General features: G+C 29.7%; 2 protein-coding genes across 2 annotated transcripts in view; one reads left to right on the top strand and one right to left on the bottom strand.

Annotated features, from left to right (window-relative positions):
* LOC143231047 (palmitoyltransferase ZDHHC2-like) overlaps nt 1–7,794 on the top strand; it is a 54,051-nt gene extending 46,257 nt beyond the window's left edge. The window contains exon 11 of the mRNA XM_076465550.1: nt 436–7,794. Coding sequence (XP_076321665.1) covers nt 436–485 — 50 coding nt within the window. The 3' untranslated portion in view covers nt 486–7,794. The remainder of the gene's footprint in view (nt 1–435) is intronic.
* Nucleotides 7,795–9,770: 1,976 nt separating this feature from the next.
* Nucleotides 9,771–26,989, bottom strand: LOC143231048 (ubiquitin-conjugating enzyme E2 A-like). Its single transcript, XM_076465552.1, has 5 exons — nt 26,691–26,989; nt 25,768–25,848; nt 15,448–15,563; nt 11,135–11,223; nt 9,771–10,500 (listed from the first exon to the last, which is right to left on the bottom strand). The coding sequence occupies exons 1-5, from the start codon at nt 26,732–26,734 to the stop codon at nt 10,336–10,338; spliced, it is 495 nt and encodes a 164-aa protein (XP_076321667.1). The 5' UTR covers nt 26,735–26,989; the 3' UTR covers nt 9,771–10,335.
* Between the last annotated feature and the right edge of the window lie 899 nt (nt 26,990–27,888).

The raw sequence follows: 27,888 nt of genomic DNA, 5'->3' as shown, positions 1-27,888 counted from the left end.
AAATTGGGAATTAACATTGCTTTAATAGCCAAATTCAATGTTTTGTTAAATTTCACTTTTATGTACTTCAAACTCTTAACATGGATATGTGATTTAAGAGAGAAAAAAATAAACTCTTAAAATATGCCACATGAAACAGTTTTTTTGTTTATTCTTTCCCGTATATCAAAGTTTGAGTGTGGATAGTTGGAATTTTTATGGGTCATATGTTGGCTAACATTTTCTTCCACTTTCTGATTTAGTTTATTACGTATACAATACATATATGATAAAAATTATATGGGTATGTCTATGAATGATTATTTTAACCAAAGTAGTGAGCTGTTATTGTCTTACTTTAACAAACAAAAGATCTACCATACAGTTCACATTAATCAGTTACTCAATGTGATGATAAGGGCTTTCATAACAAAATTTTTTTTTGTTACTTTTCAGATTTATTACCTCTTCAAACAGACCTCCATTCTTCTAAACAGCAGTTGTGATTTTATCAAATATGTCATTAAATGAATACTGTTCTACACACTGTTCTAGCTCTATAAAACACAAAATTTGACTTTCAGATGATGAAATTTATCTTTATACATATCACATATTTTTAAGGGGAATGAAATGGTCATAAAATTCTTCATTGTGCAAGAGACTTGCGAAGCTGTTCTAAGAAGGTTTGTGAAGAAAGTGGTAAAAGTATTGACAGATGAACTACAGGAAACTGTGTGTTACTTAAAGCTATAAGCTCAGAAAATTATAGGTTGATAGGAAAGCTCAAAACTTTAGTATCTTGTAAATCAAATTTATTACTTGTTCCACATTAGATATGCTTTAGTATTTATTAGTCTGTATCAATATGATCCTTTACTCTTTGTGCTGTTTTTCAATATAAAATGAGTATTATTGCACATTTCAGTTTCTTGTTGCTAAAGTGGTTTCAGTTTTAGTCAGACTAGGCTTCAAACATATTGTTGTAGGCTTTGTCATTCTACCTTTACTTAATTCAGCCATAGATTACAATGAAACAGTTAAAACAAAGTAATCACAACCAAGGTAAGAATTACTTGAGTCTTACTCCTTGCTTGGTTCCCAGGACCAACAGTTTCTCAACTAAATGTTTTTATATTTTGTTTATGTGAAAGTAGATCCCTTATATTTTTTGTGTTGCAAGTAACTATTATATCAACTGTGTTATCTCAGCAATGTCATAATTTCAGGTGTGTTAACCATAAGATAACTGCAGTCTTGATTCATTGAGGAATTATGTGTTAAAAATCTGTTAATGGTTTTGAAATGGTTGTGGTAAGTGTGCTTGGAAAAGTTTCATAGTTTGACTGAATGTATGAATTTAAACCACATTTAATTGACATTCTGCTTTATCTCTTGTACATTGAATATCTTGAAACATTATATTACTAAATTATGTTGACGTATTAAAGTATTTATCAGCATCCAATGTTCGTTAAGTCTTGAACTGTGTTCTACTTTAAGCACATTCCTCTTGAATGATGAATATATGGTTGAGCCTAAACCAGTTGCATTATGCACGTTTTTCTGAACATAAGCCTTTTAAATTGTTTGATCTACTATTATAAAACTATTGTGTGGACATGTTTCAGTTTTAAAAGATATGTTTGTTAATTATTTGAATTATATACTAGCTTTAACTTCTTATCCTGAAATTAAACACTCACCAAATTTAAACTTGTAATGAAAAACAATTCCTTGTTTAAATGTTTTTCAAGTTTTATTATCTTAGCTCTAATAGTTTTGATCAAATTACATTTGTTTTAAATATGAAACAAACTGTTTTTATAAGCTAACTGTAATGTCTTCATCCTGTGTTTTCTTTGTGATGAAAATTTATTCTGTATCATCAGTTATTTTATTCAGTTTTAGTTTCTCCTGGTTTCTTAAATTTAACTTTGCAATTAAGTCTGTTTTTCTTTGGAATTTCAAAAACACCTTTTCCTGACAATATCTCTTACATATAAAACATTCTGTGTAGGCAAACTGTGATACCTTGATACAACATTTATTTTTGATCAATGACACATTTTGTCTTTCTTAGCTACTATACTTTCACATGCATTGTAAAATGTAAAGATAGTTTCACAGATGGGATTCACATAAACATATTAGTATCAGCATAATGTAACTTTTTTGAGCAAAGCAGGATACACAGTTAGTGAAAATAAAAGCAACTAAGAAAACTGCTTTTGGTCTTAAGGTAGAATTTATATATAGTAGGAATCTGTGTTAGAGAAATGGTATAAATGTTTATTGTTCACAGTCTAATCCAGGATATTCTTCAGACCATTTCAATACCAAGAATCCTAATATTAGTCAGAAATTCCAAATTAAATATATAGAGTTTACCTTATGTAAGTTTTTAATGAAGCTTTTTTCAGGTCAGCTTAAATAATGTAAATAGTTTCAGTAATCTATACCAATCCATCTTACAGCCATATTGAGTAATGTACAAAGCTTCAGCTATGTCACCTACATCAGCCTGTATTACAGCCACATTGATTAAGTGTGATTAGCTTCCCTAACTTAATCAAATCAGATCCTGTCACAGTCACATTGAATAGTCTTTATATTCCCCATGGTTTAACCAGTTCAGGTCATATGGTCACATTCAATGTGTAGCATCATGAATTGAGCCACATCATAAATTTTCATAGTAACATTGAATAACATGTTTCCACAACTTTACAAGATGAAACTCTGTTGCAGCCACTTGTACTAATGAATTACATCCCTGGCTATTTTGATGGGAAAAAAATAATAATTACAAGATTGTGTTGTGCACTTGTTTTACTAGTATCTTCCGTACAAAATGGTGTATTTAGTGAAATATTGGTTACGGATATTTAATTTGTATTTTATATCAATTTTTCTTTCATCACTTTAGTAATTATTCTTGATGATTTTTTAATACAAAATAAATGTATTTTTGTATAAGAATATCAAATATATTTATTGTAATGTAGGGAAAAAAAAAGATGGTTATGGGTTTATGTTACCTTTACTGGGTCTTAATAGGTAAGTATTCATGTATATGTAGCATGTTGAAAAATATACATTAGCAAAAGATTATTAAAAAAAAATTGCTTTATATCATTAATTTAGAAACTCAATACTTGTAATAGTGCTTAAAAAATTTTTTTTTTCAAACTTTTTGTGACCTAACACTGATGTTTAATACATGTTACTTGCTGTGAACTGAAAGTGAAGACTAATTAATTATATGTAAAAAAGAAAAAAAAGGTTAGCATTCACTTGAAGAAAGGCATCTATGCCTAAATGTTGTTGGAAATTAAAAATGTTTGTTTTAGTTAACAATTGTTTGCGATGTTACTGTTTTGAGTTTGTTGCACGACTGCAATTTTAGTGAAAATAAGGAAACTGTGAATAATTGCTTGTGTATTTATGAAACTTTCATTTAAGGAAAATGCAAGTTAATTTAAGGATTCATAATGGTCCTATAATGAAAGTTTTGGAAAATAGTACTAAAATCACTGTATCAAAAGGGCTTCCAGTAGTTCAGTAGTAAGGGCGAAAGCTTATAATACTAAAAAATGGTTTTGATAACCACGATAGAAATCTCATTATGTAGCTCTATTCTTAACAGCAAAGAAATTGACCTAAAAGACATTTTCTACCGAGTTTAATTTTCCAGATGGTTAAGCATTTTGGATGTATGATGTCATGAACATCGACATACCCTCAGTCAGAACCAGAAAAATATTCCTTAGGCTTGATGGTATATGTACATTTGTAACTGTCATCCTATATGTTTGTATTTTTTTGGAAGGGAGAAGTAAGGCTCCACAACATTTCGACTTGTAGAAGAGCACTAGACTGCCTTTCAGTTTCCTTTAGAATAGTTTTATATCATCAGGTAAACTCTTAGGGTTATATTAAGAAAGGCTCTTTTATTAACACCAAGTGTTAAATAATTTATTTGATGTATATAAGTAACTGGATATCTTGTATAATATTTTACCTAGTTTTCATCACAAATTATTTTCCCTGAAAAATCTTAATTCGGTCATGCCCTCCTCTCATGAACTTGAATTACTATCAAGAAATCGTAACTAAACTTGGAAACCATTCTACCTGTTACAATACTTGGCTTCTTAGAATCACTACTAGCACAAAACAGTAGGATCTCAGTGAAAAATGCACTTTACACTGTTACACATTCCCTGTTCTGCAATATATTCAAAGTAATTAGCAGTGCCAAAAACAAGACTGCTATATGTGAAGGAAACTCTGTAAATTGTTCAAGAGAAGCAGAGGGTAAACAGTAATCAAAGTGCTACTGAACTTGTAGTTTAGGTTACTGCACATTTTACTACATTGTTACGTGTTTATAATGTATGTACGAATGGTAAATAATGAGATAAAGCACATAATTGCCAACAGGGTTGTTGTTACTGAAAGTGAGTTTTACACTTAAGTACAGAAATATTAATTTTCTTATGTGGTATGTCTTTTTATATACATTATGAATGCTGATAAATATGCTAAATAATAAAGCTTAAAATTGATCATTTTGTACAAGAAATGGAAAGGGGGAATTTCAGTTGTTCCAATTTTTTATTAATGAGGCTGTAGTTTACTTTTTTAAACCTTTTTATAGATACAACTGTTTTGTAATGTCTTTTACAAAGTTTAAAGGCCTCGTGAACTGATGGTTTGTTAGGGGGGGACCTTTAAATCCTCTATACTGTATATAATATAAGTATGGCATGAATGCAATATGTACACCACTACCAGATTTTACTTGGGAATTTTTTTATCCCTCACATGTGGCATGCTTGAATTTTCTTAAGACTCGAGTATTGAATATTAATGAAAGCTACAATAAACTTTACTCACAAACTTGTAAAGCTTCTTATTTCAGGTAATATCCTTTTGGTGAGTTTGGCACTATTTTGTAGTCAAAGAAAATGAGCTTATACTTTCTAAAATATATCCTTTGTGAAGTACCAAGGACATAAAATTGGAAAGACAGCATTTATTATGACCACTTTTATGTTGCACATGGAAGCTTATGGTCTTGTTATTTACCTGAATATATGTATACACCACCATGAATTACAGTCACACTTTCCCTTTGCAAATTCAGTTACGTAACTTCATGGAGTTTTATTGTAAAAGCAGCCTAAAGCTATGCAGAAAGCTTTAGATTTTAGAAGATTTACACTATCAATGTCTCCTCAAAATAGACTTAGTCTTTCTAAATGATAATTTGTCTTTTAAGCTAGATTCAAAATATTGTAAAAGCCATATTAAATGGCTCATGTTTGACTCATTCTAATTATGCATAGAACTGAAATAATCTTTTGTTCAGCCTAACCAGACATCATCTACAGGGAGATGCAAATCATTGTATGGATCATTAAAATTTTGTTCCTGAAAACCTACAAAAAGCTGATCAATCAAATCTAAGATGGAGTAATTTGTAGCCTACCCCTTAATGGCAACTGTTGCATCAAGATAAAATATTTGTTCAAAAGATGTTCAGGACAACACTTGATTTAAATAGAACCTTGCTTCTAGTGGCAGTACCTGAAACCCACTTATTTTACAGACTCAACAAGACAGCAGGTTTTTAAATCCTTCAATCTAACCCCAAACCCATCTTCATCACCACTGGAGTTTACACTATATGTAAAGTCATCTTATATTGGGTACTATAATTTTTAAAGATTAAAGCCTCTTGTGTTAATATTATATTATGTAAATCTCTTTAAAACTTATTGTTCAAACACTAAGGATTCACCATTTCCATTGATAGTGTTCATATATTGTTGATTCTTAGCATCAAGCTATTTAATGCATGAAGGAACAAACCAACTTATCCTTGGCATGTCAAAAGATAGAAAAGAATTGTGTCTATAACCACACAAGTGAAACAGTAGCAAGCTATTATCAGAAGAGGCTATCACTACTATGACTTCAGATTAGGGAATGGCAATACACATTATCCTTGTGGGAAATTGTGCTTATTGGAGACGGTAGTTTTGTATTGTTTCATTTGTTCAGATTAGGGAATGGCAATACACATTATCCTTGTGGGAAATTGTGCTTATTGGAGACGGTAGTTTTGTATTGTTTCATTTGTCTCAATATATAAATACCTAAATGACTGTTTATAGTGCATGTCTGTACTGAATGTCATGATGAATGTATCTCAGTGATGCAATTGTTCTATTTCTGCAATACTTTTAATGTAGTAATCTTAATTTTTATGGTACTGTTGATAACGTTAATGCAATATGGAATTTACTCTATAAAACCAATCTATTACCTGATTAACACAATCTGAACAAAATAGTCATTTCTCAGCTTTCAGAATACATAAATTGATGTACTACATAAGAAAACTGCATTTTCTGTACCTTGAAACATGAAAGCTAGCTTTCATTAATAGTGCTTCCTTGTGGACAATCATGAAAAGATCATGGTTCTCATCATCCATCCTAAACATTTAAATCTTTTGGATGTTCTAAAATGTCATCCCATATGTCAGTGAATTTTTGTGGGGTTTGCGATCTTTGGCTTATTGTAAGAATACACACACACACACACACACACACACACACACATGCCATTTCCTCAAGTGATTAGTTTTGTTTTTGGTCAGACTCATTTATCAACACCAATTTTTATATAGTTTGTTTTGTGTACATAACTGGTTTTATATAATTTATCCAATTTCAAAAACTTTCATTATGGAGATGTTTTGAACTCTTAAATTACCTTGTACATTGCATACATGGTTTCTTTGGTATACTCTTTAAGCATGCTAGATTTCTTCATGCTTGAAATTAATATAAGAATTCAAACAGATCATATACTTTTACATACCTACTGACTCATGATTATGTATATATAAGAAGTTCATTTCAAACAACAAGTTGTGCTTTGTAAAACATAAGGATCACTAGGCTACTATTTTGGTAAGTGAAATACAGCACAAGGCAGTTGAAACACAAAATACCATCTGGAGCCACTTTTAGCTTTTTTCTCTAATTAAATTGTGTTCTCATTGCTGTACTTTGCTTGACTTATTAAGACTATTGTAAATAACAGTCTTAGTTGTACAGTATCAGAATTGGTGTAAGATACAGGTAAAATACAGACCATCAAAAGAAGTTTTCTAATAAATTTCCTTATTTTCCATTTTGTGGTAGAATATTCCAAAAAACACCATTCTGTAACTTGTGGGAAAAAAATGTGTAGTTTGTTACAAAGTGAAGACTAGTTGTGCTCTTGTAGGTAGTTGGTTATTACACAAGCTTATGCTGCATTCAATCCTTTATATTAAATTTTATACTAACATGCATAAACATTTATGGTAGCAAATGAATTTATTACAGAGTTAATTTTGAAATCTAATTTATGCTTACTGTTTTAAACTACCATAGTTATTTCTGTGCAAGAACAAAATTTCTTGTGTTTGTGTTTTAGTCATGTAATTACATCACTGTTCAGATTCTTTTCCATGACATTTTCATCTTATAGCAAATTTGCAATGATGGTGTAATTTTAGATAAGAGAAAAATAAGTATAGTTTCTCTGTTGGATAATGAATTTGGATAAAGCTGTAAAGTTTATAGCCTTTTTTTTTTTTTACATAGGATCACAGTTTTAATATTTATTGTCATTTACTGGAGACAAAGTTTTTAATTCATGAATTTTCAATCTTGTAAACTGGATTTTAAAACATTTTAAAGTAATTACAATTTACCAGATATACTTCTAAATAAAATATAAGAACTTGAACTATGTTGTCTTGGACTATATTTGATAATTATAATGTAAAAGTTATGCTACTTAAAAACTAAAATAACTAATCAGTCTGGATTGTGACAAAAGCAATTAAGATCTGTTCCAGTTATAGCATTTTAATATTAATCTTCTATCAGTCACTGTATTATGTTGAAGAAAGTACAGTTATGAAAAAAAATATTGGAATATACAGTATTTAAGAAGAAAATTTTCAAGATAAACATTTAGCAATACAAATAGTTTTTTATAACATGGCTTGGAAATGAGAGTTGCATAATCAAATGTTTTAAAATATTAGTGTTTGAAGACGGCTGTAGAGTTATTACTGTAATCAGTTTAATCTCTCCGTTTTATTTTTAGTCTCTTTAATTATACTTTTATGTAAATAGTACTTTTAATCTGTGTGCTAGCAAAAAAATTCATAAAGATAAGTTTCACTTTTACATTGCTTTAAAAATGGTATTTGTGAACTGTTTGGAGAAAAGTTATTCAGCTTTGGAATGTAAATAGCTCTTAATGACAATATCTTGCTTATAACTAGAAAAAAGTTGATTCTCATATTGCTAATTTGTGATATAATGATTACTGGATATATTAAAGTGGTATAAGAGTGGCTGTTGCTTTCTTTAGTTTCAGATTTAGTTCCACCATAATCTGGTTAGAACATTTTTGTCTTAAGACAATTTATCACATTAGGGAATTTTTTCTATTTATCATGATTTTGAATTTTTTTTCCACATGCACAAGATGTGCCATGCATGTAGTTTACCTAAGAAGACAATTGCTGATAAAATATTTCCCATGTGAGGTCTTCAATGCTGATGAAATTAACTTTCTTTTTTTGGGAAGCCAAAAACCTGGAAACTTTAATTTCATTTAAATAAAAGCATATACCTCTGTTTAAAGCAGACATTAGATTCAATCTTATACTGGTGGGTCATAGTAGAAATCCATAAAATCAATTTACTAAATTTTATCTAATATAATGTAACAACCGTGCACAATATGTTTTGATAAAAAAAACAGTGATTTATAGATATTTAAAGCTTTACACTATAGATGTATAGGATATATGGCTAAGCTAAGGCTACATAACCTTATGGTCCTATTTTCAGGTACATTTAATGTTTGAGATTCTGCAAAACACATTTCAAACTTTCTATCTTTAGGAATTTTTCTTTAAGAAATGCATACTCCCTTTATCACCTATATTCCATGGGAATTGTTTTATACAGTACATTTTTTCAGGAACACATTTTAACTGTGGGAATGCTGATGATTTATTTGTTTTCACATCAAATCATTATGGTATTGAATCGTACGTAACAGCATATTTTAAAACTACATCATTGCCAAATAAACTTAGTAAAGAAAGAATTAAATACATTCAGTACTTTAAATGTTTTTTTTTTTTTCTTTACAACAGTTCCTTATTAGACATTTGAGTATTGAAAGCAGATCTTGAAATTCTCTTCAAGGTTATAAAAATAGCTATTATGTTGAAGATGGCTGTGTATCCATAGCACATTTTCCCCAGTATCAATTAGTTAAACTAAATAGCATCTTAGTTCACAGGATTATTTTTCATACATTGCTAGAAATAAAGCACAATCAGTAATTTGTCTTCCAATAAATTAATGCATATCTTTTATAGCTCTACCACACTTGCTTTATGAACTGTATAAGAAATATTTAAATTTCAGGACATTTAGTAAAAGATGTGGAATACAAAAAGCAATACTTTTATTTCTTAAAGTGTTCCGGTGTATAATACATAGTATTTCCTGTATACGTTTATTAATTCAAATAATTAGAAAAACTTTCAATTATTTTTAAGGGTTTACCAACCATAGAGTATCATTATATATTTTTCATGATTTACTATTTTATTCTAAATGTAGTTTGAACTTGTATAAACGAAAACGCTCCCAAGACGAGTTCAGTAGGGAATGATGAAAGATATACAATAATTTAACACAAACTATAAATATTTGATTTTATTGAAGTTGAAACCAATTGTTTTACTTACAAAATTAACAATAACCTATAAAACAAAATGTAGCTAATTTCACAAATAACAATCTTAAGTCTGCCCTAGTTACACTTAAAATTATGTTCCTAGAATATTGTTTTGTTTGTAATAATGCTAACAGTTTCACACTAGTTTATGTATTGTAACAATATTTAGACATGACATTTGAAAAAGATTACCAATATGTACAAGTTACTATATACTTTGAAGACAGCACACGTACCAAAGTACAAATTTTGTGGAGAGAGAAATATCAGGTTAATAAGATAAATTACAGTTCAAAAAATCCTAGAGAAATTACAATAGTACTAATACATCACTCATCCTGAGCAACTTATAAATAGCATCACCGTAATTTAAAGTAAAAAAAAAAAGCTATGTATAACAGACTGAATCATTGCAAGGCTGTGTCCACATTCAAGGCTGGGGGCTTTGGATGCACTACCCAGCCTCTGATCAAATCTCTTAAAAGACAAACTGTTAAAAGCTACAAGTTTATGATCCTAAGATTCTTTTTTTACATCTTTTTCTTCTTCCTCACTAAAGTTTAACCAACTTTGTTCTACTACAGTGGTTACCCTCTTTTCATATTCTCTCCTGTTCTCTTGATAAAGCTGAGCAGCAAGGCTGTTTGCTGGACTGTTAGGGTTAGGTTCATCAAGAAGTGACTATAAAGTGAAAGAAATATGACTTATGTTTATTTGCAATGAAAATATTTCTTCCTTGAAAACTCCCATAATACATGTTAGAAAGTCTACTGTTATGTTCACTTAGCATATAAATAGCAGTAATATTTCCTTAAGAATTATGTTTAATGTTGATACACCACAGACAAATACTAGTTGAACACAAAGACTATGGAATAATTAAAAACTAATTTTTTATGTTTAAACATTTTATACTGTACGTGGTCAGCACCAGTGTTAATCTTACATGTTAAAATTTTAGTTTGTATCTTTTTTTTTTGAGTGAGAATAAGAAACACAAGTTAGAGTTCAGAGATTTAATATTGGATTCACAATATAACAACAAGGAAATTCTAAGAGTTAACCATACAGCTGTTTATCATACCTATATTTTATCACTTAATATTAAATCTTTGAAAAACATAGGTAGAAATAAGCTGCATTTTGTTTTTAAATATCTGTAAAACTTGCATAAATCAATATTAAATAAACATTAAAATCACTAACTGCAAAGACAAAAGTTTATAAATTGTTTGTAGCACTCACTGCATTACAAAAATTAATAACTTGTTACCGAGCAGTGGCATTTTTAAAATGTGTAATTTAATAGACTTGCCTGAATAGAAGTGAGGATTGCTGAAACATCATAGGTGGGGCTCCACCGATTCTGCAGAATATCTAGACATATACTGCCATCTGCATAAACTAAAGAGTACATCGTACATGAATCATTAAAATACAGTAACTTTGGTTTACAGATTGAACTTCGTGAAAAAAGTTACACAAACTATTACTTTCTCTGATGTTAGTAATTCACACAGAATGCAAGTTCCTTCTCTAGCCTTCAAAACTAAACACAAGTAGATAATGAAGTATAATTGTGTTGTTTACAAAGTTTACAAAAATAAACCATATTTAAGTGTAAAAAAAATGTATATTTTGAAAAAAAACATTTCATTTTATAAAGAACAACTGCAGGTTACAGCTGCAGTGTTTAATATACATGATAAAAAACATGCTATTCCCAGGGTAGTTTTAAAAGAAAACTGACTTTATGAATAATGTACACATTTAAGCCTTCATAAAAACTAAAAATCTGAATTTGAAAGCCTAACTTTTACTACAATAATTCATTTAAGAAATTATCTACTTCTATTCCAAAGAAATAATTTACATGATAAGCTATTTTGGTAAACACTTTTGCTTTACAACACTTTCTGGAGGTGGGCCAGAAAGTTAAGTGTTGTACCATTACTTTAAGTAATCAGACGTTTATTTTGGTAAAGTCAGAAATACGCCAGATTATATTTTTTTCATTTAAAATTACTTAAGTCATAATATTCTAATTTTTTATTGGAAATATTGCAGCAGATTATTTGTATTTATCGATAGAAAACTGCATTTTTCTGATCTATAATAGATTTCAAAATCTGAAAAAGATCAAGTATTACAGAAGACAATATTCTGTATCTACAAACACTTGAATGGATGCTACCTTTAGCTTTGTATATACATTTATACATGCACACAAAATAGTATTCCCACAGCTTGTAAAAATGCTAAGATGAAAATATATATTGATCTGCATTTCTTAATATGTAACTAACATTCTTTAAAACAGCAACTAAACTTCACCGAACATAGTGTTCAGTCTGTTTAAAATGTGGCCTCAGTTTTCTCTTTATGATGGTAAAATTAGTATCTTTAACAAACAAGATGTAATTGAGAAACATTTATGAATAACCTTCCCCCCTTTTTTTTTTAGTTTAGTGAGAAATGTTGAAATTTTACACAAATTTAAACCACATGTCAATCTGTCAAAAACATGCATAAAAAGAAAAATATATCACCCTGTTTTCGAACCATAAAATAAGCTATCACTTTTATACACTGAAAAGTTACATACTTGTTAACTTTCTTCTGAGGTAATATCTAATGCTACTATAGAAAGATCAGGCCAGTATCCACTGTTTTGTATTAACAGCAATAGTTTTAAATATTTCTCTGATCTCACCCCCCTTAAATTACCTACAGTCTGATCTATGTGAAGTTCCATTTCTTCCTTATACGTATTGTAAGCTGAACATTTAGTTATTACTCCAAACACTTTCCTATGTCTCATGCCTTCCAATAACCTAACTATATTATGATTCTGTACCATTTTTATGCAATATAACATTAGTAAGTTAATTTCTTATGTTACAAAATTCAAAATTATGAAATATTTTAAAGACTTTGCCTCTGCATGAGCTCAAAGTTTAGTGGGGGAAGTGGTAGTTAATTAAGATACAATGATATAAATACCAGTCATTTTAGTTTTATCAATATAGGACACATTATTCAAGAAATCCTTTAAACAAAGTGGAGTAACACATCACACCGTTGAGCTTATGGCTGTATTATTACCACACGTGAATGGCTCAGATGCTTTATACCAAACTATCTTCTATAAAGTTATACATACCAATGTTTACTATGATTTCTAAATTTATTAAGTGCATCTTCAAGAAATTTGATAACCTTTTCATAAGCATTACAAATATTTTGGGCACAAGAAAAACAGAATTTTTAACCAAGTATTTTTGTCTGAATTTAGTGAATCAGTCTCACTTGAGTATAAATACAAAGTGGTTTTATATAAGAAATACTTATCTTCATTTTACAACTTTCATACTTTATTTCCACAACCTTTAGTACCTTCTAAAATACGTCTTTGTTCCAGTAAAACTTCGTATTTTATCTGTTGTTTTTTTATACCCTAACACTAACTGTACCAAAATCAGCAATGTAAGATAAAACAAAGTTGAAAATATGAAATAAATCTAAATTTACTTTAACTTCTAGAATAACTGTGTATTGTAACACACAATTACTCATTATTTAAACAGACAGCCAAAGCTAATACTTTTCAAATCTGGGTCCATTTAGCTTTATTAACTTCCATCTGCACTAAGGTCTTTCAAGTACTTCAAAAGTCATTTATCATAGCCTGACAGTTGTGTGTGAAGAAACAACTGAGTTACAAGCATAAAACCAATGAATGGCAAACATGCCTCATACATGTAACACTGCTTACAATGCTATGAGAAATATTTTGTTCCATTTAAGTTTCCCTACCTAAGTTAACAAGTTTCTAATTTTTTTATGGTTTAGTTACTTTTATAGTAATAACTGAAAAATATTTGCAAAAATAATAAATTCAGAACTTACTCATCGAACTTCCACTTTTTTGCTTCTGAAATATGAAGCATTACAGATCTAATTTAGTGTTCCAAAATATTTTAAATGTTTATTTCAAATTTGTAATTTAGAACACAAAATATTTAATGTCCAAGAATTACTATAACTTGACTGGTTTCTAACTAAGCTGCAAACGGGCTAAAAACAAAATTCCATTAGCCACTTACAGCAACAATGATGACTACACATAAAAAACCTGAGATAAATTACACAGAAATGTGTGCCAAAAAGAAACAACCTTTAGTAAATTATTGTAAAAGAGAAAATATTCTTTACAATCATATCTATTACAGGAGGACACATAACAAAATGGGAGAAGCCTCAATGGTGGGTGGGTGGTACAATTTTATATCTTACTAATTTGAAAAGGCATAAGGTTGAAATTTTATTATAACCTGCCAATATCTATAGTTTCAGTTTCTGATTGGTTGGCCTCTCTTACAATTACAGAAGAAAATGAAGTTAACACTCCTACAAAAAGTGGGGCCTAATAGGCCCCAGAGCAACTTGAAAGGTTATTAATATTAGGCTAATAATTTTGTATTTAAATGAAATTGCCATTTCATTTGATGAAATTTTTACACATATTTGTAACAATGAATGTTTACCTTCGTTTATGAAAGATGAAACTTAAAAGTAGATAAATTGTCTCATATGTGTTTTATATTAAAACATAAAATTGCCATTTCATTTGATGAAATTTTTACACATATTTGTAACAATGAATGTTTACCTTCGTTTATGAAAGATGAAACTTAAAAGTAGATAAATTGTCTCATATGTGTTTTATATTAAAACATAAAATTGCCATTTCATTTGATGAAATTTTTACACATATTTGTAACAATGAATGTTTACCTTCGTTTATGAAAGATGAAACTTAAAAGTAGATAAATTGTCTCATATGTGTTTTATATTAAAACATAAAATTGCCATTTCATTTGATGAAATGAAATGGGAATTTCATTTAAATACAAAATTATTAGCCTAATATTAATAACCTTTCAAGTTGCTCTGGGGCCTATTAGGTCCCACTTTTCGTAGGAGTGTTAAAAATAAAGTCAGTAGGGAAATTCATCAGATGCCAAAAAAGAAGTCATGGTTAAGAATTTAAATAAATATTTAATTTTGAAATAAAGCAATTAAAATTCAGTATGAAATTAAAGTAGTTTTTTTATGCCAATTTTATTAACATACTTTTATTATAAAGTTCTTAAATTAACTCTACAGAAATGTTGTGGCATGTACACACAGGGTTGAATGCAAATCACACAACTTTTACATCACAGATGTATTGTCTAAAAAGCACAGTATGCAGCTGTCATGTTTTAGTGATTTTATTTCATTATATACTTGCCAAAAAAATGTAACTTAGATTCAAAATGTTATGCTTGATAATTACACATAGGGTATTATTCATGAATAACTAATTTTTTTTATGAATACAAATGCAGAAGTAGTCAAAATACTGTCATAGGGCTAGTAGCAAAAAATAGGCATTATTAATTACTTTATGATGCAAGAAGATGATGGCATAAATGATATAATCAGTGGCTAAAAGTTTAAAGCCCAACCCAACAAAAACCTGGACATAATTAAATTTCTCATATGTTTAACTCTTTCAGCTATTTATTATCCAATATAACTAACCAAGATTCTCATTACTGTCACTCAAGAGAAGTGCCTTACCATTAGGGTGGAACATTTTAGATATAAATCTAACAGTAGGGGGTCTGTTTGGATATTCTTCTGTAAATTCTAAAGTCAGCTTGAATGTTCCATCTTCAAAAGGCGTATCATGAGGTCTGAAAAAAAATTAACTCGTGAGATATCTATCTGTCTATATATTTTAAAGAATTCCAAGTTGGTAACAGTTTTTTCTTCTCGGGAGTAACAATTGTCTACTACTTGTTTTATGTGTATGTGCATATAATATTTCCACATGTGAATTGTAACTGCAGTTTGCATTATTTAGGTTTTTATTTCAGAATTCAAAGAAAAGTTAAAACAAAAAGCTACTTTTCGACAAGTACCTTTTAATGATAACGGTAAAAGGGTCTTTAAGATAAATGAAGAACTACAACTGAAACCTGTTTTATAATACAGCACAAAATGAACAACACAACCAGTCACCTGAAAAAGTTAACTGCATTTGGCATTAGTGCCAGCAGGCTGGAAAAAAAATGAAAGTAAGATCAACTAGAAAGTAAACTGGCATGTTTCTACTCTAGGATTCTTTCAACATCTCAAGGTGGATTGCAGCATGATTCTTTTCTTGTGTTGAAGTTTAAGGCATCTGAGATGCACAAGATCTAAGGTCCCAGAGCTGTTCTTGATCTTTGTGATTTATTTGTTTTAAGGTACTTCATCACAATGCTGGCTGGGTTACACCAGATATTGGCCTATATTAGGACCAACATCACAAGACCATCCGTCAGAAGCAAAAGTTAATGCATTCCTAGTGATGCCTTCTGCACTATAATTAAAGGCTCCTATATTCATATAATTTTCTATATCACAAAATTTCCAAAATTATGTTGTAAAACAGATTTCTTAAAAACTTCCCTTTATCTAAGAATTTAATTTATTTTTACTTATGGATCAGTTTCGTCTCATGTGAATCCAGTCAATTCAATATAAATTCAGTTTTTGAAACTGTTGCCAACTGTAAATTAATTACTTGTTAAATATGATAAACTTAATAATATTCAATAAACCTGTATTTACCAGAACACTTTGACATCAGTACAATATTCTCTTACATCTAAGTGTAGTTAAACTCAACTGATTTAACAACATAAAATAAAAGCACTATAACTTTCAAATGAATATAATTCAACACAGTTTTCAGGAATAAAAGGAACATACAAGTAAACTAAAAAAAATTCCCACATCTGTGACTTATATAATCAATCTTCTGAATTTCACAATGAAATCTGCAGGAGCTATACTTAATCACTCCCTCGTTAAACCATAAATATCTTCCAGCGCTACTTTATTCACCTTGCATTGATATAAACAGTTATAATCTACTCTAGTCAATGACATTTAGACTGTGTTTGTTTTCATCAGATAGAGAGCAATGATCAGGAAAGAAACAAGCCTTAGTTAATTGTTTGTTCAGTGTATATCAGTGGTTCCCAACCAGGGGTGCAAGATAGTGTTCCAGGGGTGCGAGATAACATTTGTTTTGGCCACCTTCACCTTTATTCTCAAATAAATAATTACTGTAAGGAGTGCGAGAACATATTAAAATTTTTTTAGGGGTGCAGGGCATAAAGGCTGGGAACCACTGGTGTATATAATAGCTTTATGTTTGGGGATGGTCAGGAAAACCCTAAAAGAATCTAAGTGCACTGTTTACTCTTTGTAGCTTTGCAGAAATTTAATGTATGTAAATGTTATCAAATATTTACTCTAAATTTTTCTGAGTGAAAACTGTTGAAATAGTTAGAATTGTTATGTTTACAAAAATTTTGAAATTCCACGTACAAATGCACACTCAACACATGAAACATGGTCACTTGTCAAGAAAGTAATAAAATAACCATATTCAATGATACTGCACTAAACACATTAATCACCAGTAACTGTTAAGATAAAAACTTATCAACTGTTGGTAGACAGGAGAAACTTAACACATCTGTAGACTAAAATGCAATGGTGTTTCTCTTGATTATGGTAACCTTGACAAACAAACTGCATTTCCTAGAAAGCTGAAGCACATCTTGACTAAGTAAGACTTGGTCCTCATTCATTGGTCATTGATAAGCAATCCAGTTCAGTTGTGGAATTTGTACTGAATCTAAAGGCACTGGAGTGACAATTTCTAATGGCTATATCGTGCAGATAAATGTCACTTTACAGAACATTGTCTGGTGATCTATACACAACTTTCGCACTATAAACCTAACACACCAAAAGAAGTTGAAATTACTTTTAAATCTGTCTTGTTTTAAACCACTTGAAGAGTTCTGATGACATATATTCACATTAAAAATCTTCCTCTACCACAAAAACAGTTAGAATTGTATGAGAACAATAATTGATCAGTAACGAAAAAAAAATGTCAAATCTACACAGGTGCAGGTAATAATACTTTAAAAATGTGTTGCAAGAAATGTATATTCTAACAACTGAATTTATAGAACATGTGCATAATGATGGCATATCAATTTCTGGAATTGAATTCAAAGGTAATTTTACACAAATCAAATGTTTCATCCTTACATTTTTCTTTATGTAAACCACGACAGTTTTCCCCTAATTAACATTATAATGGGGCCAACTGTTGATTATAAGCTCAAAAGTTTGACAGAACGAGTTCTAAAATCACATAAAACTGTGATAAAAACCATATATTCCAGCATAAAATTACTTTTTATCTACAGAGCAGAACAGTATCAATCTACAAACTAAAATGTTTAATTTAATTAAAACTTGGCACAGAATATATATATTTTTACACACATACACAATAAAAAATACAAATGTTTTCATTGAAAAAATTTGAAAAAATTAAAATAAACAACTTTATACCATTCAAGGCTTTTATATCAATACTAAGATTACATCCCAATACCTTCAGAAAATGTAGGTCACTATGATCTTTTTGTTTGCTACAAACATGATGGTGACCTACTTAAGGTGCTGTATAGGCCAAGACTGAAAAAAGCAAACTATGATTACACTTATGAAAACAGTCCACTGGCACTGAATTTACATACATCTCAAGGCAACTCCACTAGTTTACTTTAAAACAAAAGTACACACTCTTAACTGTGCACACCATGTCAAGGAATTTTCAATGAATCATTCTAGAAAGTTTCTGAAATATTTTAGTACCTTCATACTAAAAAGTAAAATGTTAGGGTTTTAAAGCAAAATAATAAATCTAAATACATGGAACACAGCATTTTAATCAGACAATATTATATCATAGTCAAAGTTAGGTTTCAAGCTATACCATCCAGTGTGTGTGTGTGTGTGTGTGTGTGTGTGTGTGTGTGTGTGAGAGAGAGAGAGAGAGAGTGAGTAAAAGAAGCCAAAGTAAGACCAAGGACATGGCCTTGCTGTATTCACAACTAGTTATTGCTATGATGGTACACATATTTATTAATTATAATTTTAAAAGGTTTTGAAAAATAGTGAACAGTAGTTGCACATAAAGGATAGTTTTATGGAACTATAAAATAACAAATTTTAAACTTAAAGAAAAAAACATTAGTTTATTTCTAAAAGTATATATGTAAATACCAAATACTTGTGCATGGATACTACAGTACACACACACCTGATGAATTGACTAAGTTACATTTGTAGTAAATTATTATTTGAACTCTTGAATCAAATTACCATTTCTGCAGTATGTTTTAATAACATACTAATACACAAAATGAAATAAATTAGGCTCAAAAATATCAATATTCTCATAACTCTGTCCAACTTAAGATTTATTTTGAATTACACCCTAGAATTTGTATGGTTCAAAACTACACTATTAATTGTGTGTGCAAATATATTACAGAAAACCTGTGTTTATAAACAAAAGTCATAAAAAATTACACCTGTTGTAATTGCACTTGATTTCATCAGAGAATTTAAATTTTCAAGGATTTTCTTTGGTAAAAAAAACTGGGATAAATAGACATAGAAACTGAAAACTAGCTAATAACTGTTCCAAAATTCCAGCCATTTACACTCTGGCAACAAAGTTTAGCAAATGCTCACAATGAATGTGTACTAATTAGACCTAATGTTAGGCTTACACTTAAAACTGAAAGGTTGATCTATAAATACAGATATTGTTATTAAAAAAAAATATTTGGGCTATTTAATATTGCACCTTTAAAAATACTTCTACTGCCAGTAATACAGCTTAATGGCTATATTCTAAGCTACTAATACAGCTTAATGGCTATATTCTAAGCTACTATCCCATATTTTTTGACAATACTAGAACCCAGAAGACAGTTTAGATATCTTCATATGCACCTAACATGTTACTCAAAAATTTGTATTGTTTTACAAAAAGTAATAATTATTTTACAGTTAATGCTAACATCCGTAAGCTTAAACTGGTAAATGCAGAAGACGGAACCTTTTTCACAAACACTTGGAAACATTATAATGTTACTGTTTATCAGGTTTTGTTAATTAAGGTTATTCTCATTTACATCTTAAAACAATAATTTAAATAAGCTACAAAATCTTAGCAACAAATAGAAAGAAAGGATAGGGTGAATATATTAATTACTAATATCATACTGTGAAGCAGTGATATCACTACACTACCCAGTATGATAAGATATACGTATCTTCACAGAATTTGGCAAGCTTACAATAAACACGTCTTTTGGGTAGGAAAAAATCAAAATCTCTAGTAGTTTTCAGCTAAAAATTAATGATTCAATAAGGAAAGGTAAGTACTATGAACTACATGTTGCCTTCACTTCTTTTATCAAAAAATTACGTGCAGAATAACAAGTTAACAAAATAGATATTAACTTTTTCAATTTGCTTCTCTGACCAGCTACCATAAAGATGATCAAACTTGATAATTTGAAAAAAAGGGTAAAAAAATGAAGTAATTGAATCAGACAATATTAGTGATATAAACAGTACATTACAGAGAAGACTGTCAACTTTGTAACAACTGCTAATCAAACTTTTTATCTAGATACGTGTATCGTATTATGAAATCAACATCTAGATACATATCACATCCACAACTATGATGAGATATTCATCCCTAGTTTCAAATACAAGCACGATAGCATTTCAGCAAGAAACTATATCATGCCTCTTCTGATGATAATTTTTATTCATCAGACCAGTTATACTACAATATACAAAGCCTCTAATGAAACATGCTTGTTATACGAGTCTTATGTTTATGAAGCAACAGAAAAATGTTTACATAACAATGATTGTGCTTACGTTTTTTTACTTATCCTTTCAGAAAATGCACATGCCAAAAACTGAGTTTCTTCAACTACTCATTGATTGTTTACTTACACAAAATTAATGGAGTTTTGCAATCTTACTGATGTAAACATCTTTCAGCATGTAAACATGACTACACATAACTCCATGACCTTTTGGTTGCCCTAAACTTCACATAGCATTTAGGATGTACACTTTATCCATGTTCCCCAAGATAGGCTACATTTGTACAAAATTAGAAGTCAATACATGTGAAATTTTCACTCATTTCTTTGGAATTCAACTCAAAGAGTGTCAAATATATTCTTCTCTGGTTCCAGGTAACACCAAAGTTCTGTTTGAAACTGTATGCACTCACGAAGAAGCACATGCACACTCATTATGAATCAGTGATGTAAATAAATACTGATACAGACCAATATCATGTTCAGAATTAATAACTTATGTAGCTCACCAGATTTAAAAAAATAACACAAAACCTGCCTAACTAGCCTTTACTAGTACCAAGTTTTATCTGTAACTTGCAAAAGTATTATTTTCATAAAAATTATGTTGAAGTATTTTAACCAATTTGAAAAGCATTACTTTAGATAATAATTTAAAATAAATTTATGTCAAGTATAATACATACACATTATATAGTTTTTTTGCATTAAATATTTTTAATTTCTCAGAACTTAAGGAATAATTTTGTAATTTTAATTTAAAACAAAGTAAATTTATACTGAATGGCAAGTACTTTGATGGCAGTACTTACAGTTATATTCTCAGACCTCAATTACAAGGTAAGTAACATTGCATCATCTTAAGTTTTTATTTCCAGTCATATGTATTAAAAAAATGGAATTTAAAAAGTAAATAAGGCAAAATTTGAGCAAAACAAAAGTTAAAAATTTAACACTAACAAAATATTCTGTTATTATCTACTTTAAAAGGCACTAAATCCAATTGTTTCAAATCAAGTTATGCATATTTCAAGTCAAAACCTATTTCATTTGTGGTAGTGAAGATTTCAAAAATAACATTAGCTCCAATAAGGGCATAAAAACAAAAAAGAACAGAAGTTTTTTTATAGTTAGTAAAATGAGAAAAGGTTTTAACTCTATTTTGAATTAATATTTCTTCAGTTAAGTTTTAGTTTCATTAGAAATAAAAATTGCTATTTTTAACTCTATACATTACTGAATTTTTGAAACAAGTTATTAAACATGAGTGCAAAACTCAAGAGTTTAAAAACCAGATGTGTCTTTTTATCTTATTAATAATGTGTGTGTGCTTGTGCATGCATGCTTGTGCACGATACATCTACTTAGGTTTTAATAATAATAAAAAAATCTTTTAAAACTAAAAGTTCAGAGCTATCCAAAATATGTTAATTATTAATTAACTAAATTTATAAAAGTACATATTGTATTTGTTCTTCATGCTATGTTTCTCAAGATATTAAATATACCTACTATTTTGGGGAATATTTTGTTCACTATCCAGGATTCTCCCCTTTGGGGGTAATGTATGCTTATGGTGTATGAACATTTACACAAAGGAAATTTTTTTTAGCATATGCAATATTTTGCTTATTTAATACTGTATTTTCTGTCAATATATTTTACAATCAAAGTTCTGATGCTATCAGGTTTGTTTTTTTAAAGAAATGTTCAACATTTATTTTTACCATATGACAAATACAGTCTTTAAAAAATTATTTCAAAATTGTATTATTTTTTTACAACATAAACATTACTTTTACAATTTTGAGAAATTTTCAAACTTCTTATTGCTCCAGTTATGTTTAAGCTTTATGGCATGTAAGCCCATTTAGACCACGTATTTCATCCAACTGTATTTTTTTGAACAAAAACTTGCTAAAAGGAAAACTACAAAATAGTGTATAAAATAAAAATACAATATACAAAACATTTTCTTTTAAGGTAAAATATTTAATCCAGCATGCAGCAAATTGCCACATGGCAGGTTTATTTTCTTGTGAAAAAAAAAAAAAGTCTGTAAAAAACCCTAGGGCAAGGATAACTTTTCCCCTCCATTTCCTATGGGACATCTGACAACAGGTTTTACTGTTAAATGTTGCTGCTCACTCCAAACTGCCCACCTGATGACAGACTGACAATCTATATGTCAATGCTTTGCCCAGTCCTTGTACCAAGGAGGCCAGTTTTGCCCAAAGCAAGTTATTTAGTTCTGACATTGACATGGCTAGAAATCCAGAAAAAAAAAAAGGTAGATAGTAACAAATGACCCATTCATTTCTCAATACTCAAGAGAACTGGCTAAAAAAGAATAACTTGATAATTAAAGACAACAGTGATAAATGAGCTATTACATCCTGAACATCCAAAAAATTGGGCAATAACTAATTAACACTAATCAATTCGTCTTCAAAGAGCTAAGTAAGTTTGTATCAATGGTAAAATTAGTGTAATGCTTATCTTGCATATGACCCAAAGCAAATGAGACTATACTTCCTACTCAGCAGTGAACACAATGCATAAAGGAGATTTTGTGAGCAACAACAGAGCTGCAGCAAAACACAACTAAAAACACAGGGTCACTCAATTTTGATCCATCCACAGAAATGGGAACAGAAGAAAGGCTCAAAAGATGTTCATTAAAGAAAAGTATATACTTCTAGTCAGAAATATCAAACTTCTTAAGGAACTCAAAGATCAAAACTGGCTACTGTAATATGTAATAAGCTTTAGTGCGATGGGTTGATGATCTAATTCAACAATATCATCAAATGTCAGACCAATCTTAGTTAAATCTGAATAGATACAAAAATCAAAATTGGGAATAACAGAGCATCTATTGGCAAACAGCATAGGTTGTGAAGGAACAAAGAAACTTTCATGGAATGATGTAGCAAGAACAATAGGAGCTTTACAAAATACTGGAAAATTTACAAATGTCTGAATTACAAAGAGATTTCATACAGCACTATGCACAAACTCTGAACTGGAAAGTGTTAAAACAGTTCCTGTGCAGAACTTATCTTAGATGATCCATGGGGTCCAACATCTTTAGTCCTTTCATTGAAGCCAGGACTTGTATTTTCCAGAACTCCCACCCCCTCATACTGTGACTGAGACAAATGTTTCCCCATCGCCAATCAACATTAACACACATGACATACTGGAGTAAACTGAATTGTAAAGTATTTATTGACATCACATCTAATGTTTACATGTAGTTTCCCTTGACGTTTTCCACTAAGCTATTCAGTAGCCAACAAGATGCCTAAGTGGAGTATATGACAACTGCTGTTTTGTAAGTTGAATAAAAGTCAGCTTATTGTCAAAAATAAGTTCTATGAACTGTATCTCAGCTTCTATTGGATTTGAGACCCTTTCACTTGTTTTTTGGAATTAGGGTACAATCACTATTAGCAACACAAATGCAGGTAAAATGTTTCATAAAGCAAAAAACTTGAAATGTTTTACAACGGTTCATTAACAATTTACTGAGGGCAGTGAAAATAAACAATTTATTTTGGATGTTCAGGATTATAAGTGATCCAAATTCAGTTGTTTTCTGAGAAAAAATTAAGAATTAAATATGAAAAATACAATTTAATAATTATGTACATACAACAGGAAGAGAAAAGTAACAAACAATAACAAAGAGATGAACAGAGGGAAATGAATAATTAAAACCTTTTTAAACTTAAGAATCAGAAATCAAAAAAGTGCTTCACAAGTAATGAATAGAGAAAACAAGACACAGGTCAAGATGGAGATTATGCTTCTGCAGTCACCAGTTCATGGTCACTTGACTGGAAGTCCATTCATGTAATTCTTAATCCATAAAAAAAAAATTGAAAAAATACAGCAATCACTTTCTCAACAAACCATGGAGTCCAACAAGAAGCCTTGTTGCAACAAAAGTGCAACATAGAGGACAGTGTAGTAGTGTCAGGTTTTACTGACATTTCACCCAAAAATCAATGCCAGATATAATACCTACAATGCCCACTAAAGATACAGATTACTGGTTCCTTGTTGACTACAGAGAAAAAGGGACACTTGATTGGCCTTAAGGGAGTCAATCCATAGGGCCTTTGCCTACAAGAATTAAGCTCCAAAGTTATGTTGCAGAACATTACGTTTGTTACCATGGTATCATTCAACCAGCAGGATCCTCTCCTACACTTCACAAGCTGCCACACATAGTAAACACACTGGTGGATACTTAGATCCCACATAAACTAAGTAGCAGAACTTTCTCTGGATAATTTTCTCATCATGTACTAGAATTCACATTTAAAAAAAATAAATAAATAAAAGAACTCCTGAAAACCTATTAAATATTTTCCTCAGAAAATCATTTTCTGTCTAAACTTTTGCAACTAATATCTACAGATGTGAAAAACAAGTTTAGAAAGCAATTTTTTGAATATGATGATTGTCTCAAATGGTCTGTGCTAAAATTACACAAAGAATAATATATCACAGTGAATTAAATTACATACAGCTTTCTTGTCTAATAATGTACCTAGAATTATACTAAAGATCAAATTTAACAAGGACATCGTGTTAGTGTTAAGGTTAAAACATTTTACATCAGTGTTGTTTATTGGTGAATAGTAATTATAATAATTATTATTATTGACATTTGTGACTGTCTTTTCTACAGATAAAACGATTTTTATGTCTTTTTTTCAAGTTTTCTTGTCACTCAAGGTTTCTTTCATTTTCCTATCCCAGTTTCAGATATAATACCTAAAAGTTAAGTTCAACACTAGTTAATAATGTAAAAATAACATTGAGAATAGTAAGAATATAAAAACAAAACCTAAGCTATTTCTTTAACACATATAGCAAAAAGAAAAAAGATTAAATAAAAAAAAATTCAGAACCTTTTAACCAAAAGAAACAAAATAAAAGTAACAATTTTGTTAACTGGGATATGTGCTCAGCTATCAATTTTTATGGGCAATGAATAAACTCAGACATAAATGTCTTTTAGTATATTCTACAAAAACATAATGATTAGCAGCTTACAACAAAAAAAAAAAAAAGCAACATTTATCAGAATTGTTTTTCTGCTTACCCAAAGATAACTGCATTCCAAATCATGATATTATTATCTGTAGGAGCACCACTGACACCTGCTGGAGGATCTTCTTGTAATCTACAATAGATAATACGCATATAACACTAACATTTATCTCCATGTGTTAATTATCCTATACATAATCAAATACTATTTTTTACAGCAAAAATTAAATTATATTGTTATTTTTGTAATACTAATGATTCACTTTAAATACATGAATGATACTAGCAGTAAAGTTGTACTACTGAACTACTAAGTTCAGGATTTTATCCAAGATTACTGAAACTTCATTGACCCTACACATGGTAACATTAACAGTGAATAAATATATAGTTATTTTATTTTACAATAAGCTTATTCAAATTCTTATGCTTCATAAAATTGTATGTCGATGCTACGTCATATTTGCTCACGAGTCATCAGGTTATTCAACGAAAAGTTAAAGTAAAATTTACTAAAACTATAAAGTAAATAGATTAAAATAATTTACAATCTCGAAATAATTAAAACGTAAATACTTAGCAAAAATCTTCAGATTACACTTAGTATTTTTAAATTTTAGCGTAACTATGCCTAACTTCCAACAGTTAAATAAAGTTGCTTCTATTTAACTAGTTTTTCTTTTCAGATTACAATGTTATCAGAAGCCTAAATTCACGAGTAATTTTGAGTAGTTTTGACTTACCATCCTATTTTATTTAAGTCTTATAACCTAGGATTAGCTTTGTTTACCATAGTTCGTAAATACAAGGTCTAACTAGACTGCTAGTGCTACATATATAATTGTAAAACTTTCAAATTGAAAACAGTCCGTGGAATTTATGGTAAATTTATAAAAAAAAAGATAGACATTTATTACACATAAGTTATAAAGATAATTCTTATAATAAAAATATAAAAACAAAAACATTATTCACCTTTTAAAATCTCGCATAAGTCTTCTTCTAGCAGGTGTCGACATTTGGAATATTGCAGTAATTAAAATACGAATTATCAATTATAGGTAAAGAATTTTGTAATTTTCAGAAAATGTCACTTCAGATTAGATTATAAAACCAGTTAATATTAGAAGTGAAATGCACAACTAACGAAACTGCAATAACCTATATCAACACCGTACTATTACTGTTAACATCACAATCATCAGTTTCCAAGCCTTCTCTACTCGCTAAAAATTTTTCATCCGGGTATCTGATGCTACGTCATTATCTACATCAACGATCTCCCTGGTTAATCGTTTATTTATTGACTTTCAAACGAAGACTTAAACAATAACATAAGGAGAATAAAAAAATAGATTTTGACAATATTGTAAATAAATATTTCTGTTCTTCACAATCATGACAATAATAAACAAATTCTTGCCATTTGTTACTATATGAAATATAAAAACAAACCTTTATCATAACTTGAAAAAAATTCACTAGAAAAACTGAAATCAATTGTTTTTTTACTTCAATATTCTAATTTAGTTGTCAGATAGCGGGTACAAAACGTAAAATTAGTCACATAATACCGAGACTGTTTGGGAATATAACGATAGGGAAATATTGCGAAGTGTCAAAAAAACTCGGCTATGTTATAAACACGATAATTTGGTGGCGAGCATTGAGTCAGTCATTTTAATAAGGTATTTTGACTAGTGTTAGTAACTTTGTGTATTTAGTTACTCGATCGATTATCCATACTTTTGTATAAATAAGTACTTTTTTGCATTAATCTTAGTAACATTAGCAAGATAGTTCAATTTGAACGCCACTTGTAAAAGTACTTAGGCCTACGAGTTAGAATAGCATATAAGTATTTGTTTTTGATTTTGAATTTCGCGCAAAGCTACTAAAGGGCTATCTGCGCTAGCCGTCCCTAATTTAGCAGTGTAAGACCAGAGGGAAGGCAGCTAGTCATCATTACCCATCGCCAACTCTTGGGCTACTCTTTTACCAACGAATAGTAGGATTGACCGTCACATTATAACGCCCTCACGGCTGAAATAGCGAGCAAGCATGTTTGGTATGATGGGGATGCAAACCTGCGACCCTTAAGTTACAAGTTGAATGCCTTAACCACCTGGCCACTCCATTTATGACAAAACAAATATTATGTGATAAGAATGCA

The sequence above is a fragment of the Tachypleus tridentatus genome, chromosome 10, assembly GCF_004210375.1.
Source record: "Tachypleus tridentatus isolate NWPU-2018 chromosome 10, ASM421037v1, whole genome shotgun sequence".
Taxonomy (NCBI): Eukaryota; Metazoa; Arthropoda; class Merostomata; order Xiphosura; family Limulidae; genus Tachypleus; species Tachypleus tridentatus.
The sequence above is the reverse complement of the archived record's forward strand: the minus strand, read 5'-3'. Positions and strand labels throughout refer to the sequence as shown.

Coding starts and splice junctions, on each gene's coding strand:
- LOC143231048 (XM_076465552.1), bottom strand. CDS start 26,734: ATGTCGACACCTGCTAGAAGAAGACTTATGCGAGATTTTAAAAG. Junction 25,849..26,690: donor CTTATGCGAGATTTTAAAAG/GTGAATAATGTT, acceptor TATCTATTGTAG/ATTACAAGAAGATCCTCCAG. Junction 11,224..15,447: donor TAAAATGTTCCACCCTAATG/GTAAGGCACTTC, acceptor TGTACTCTTTAG/TTTATGCAGATGGCAGTATA.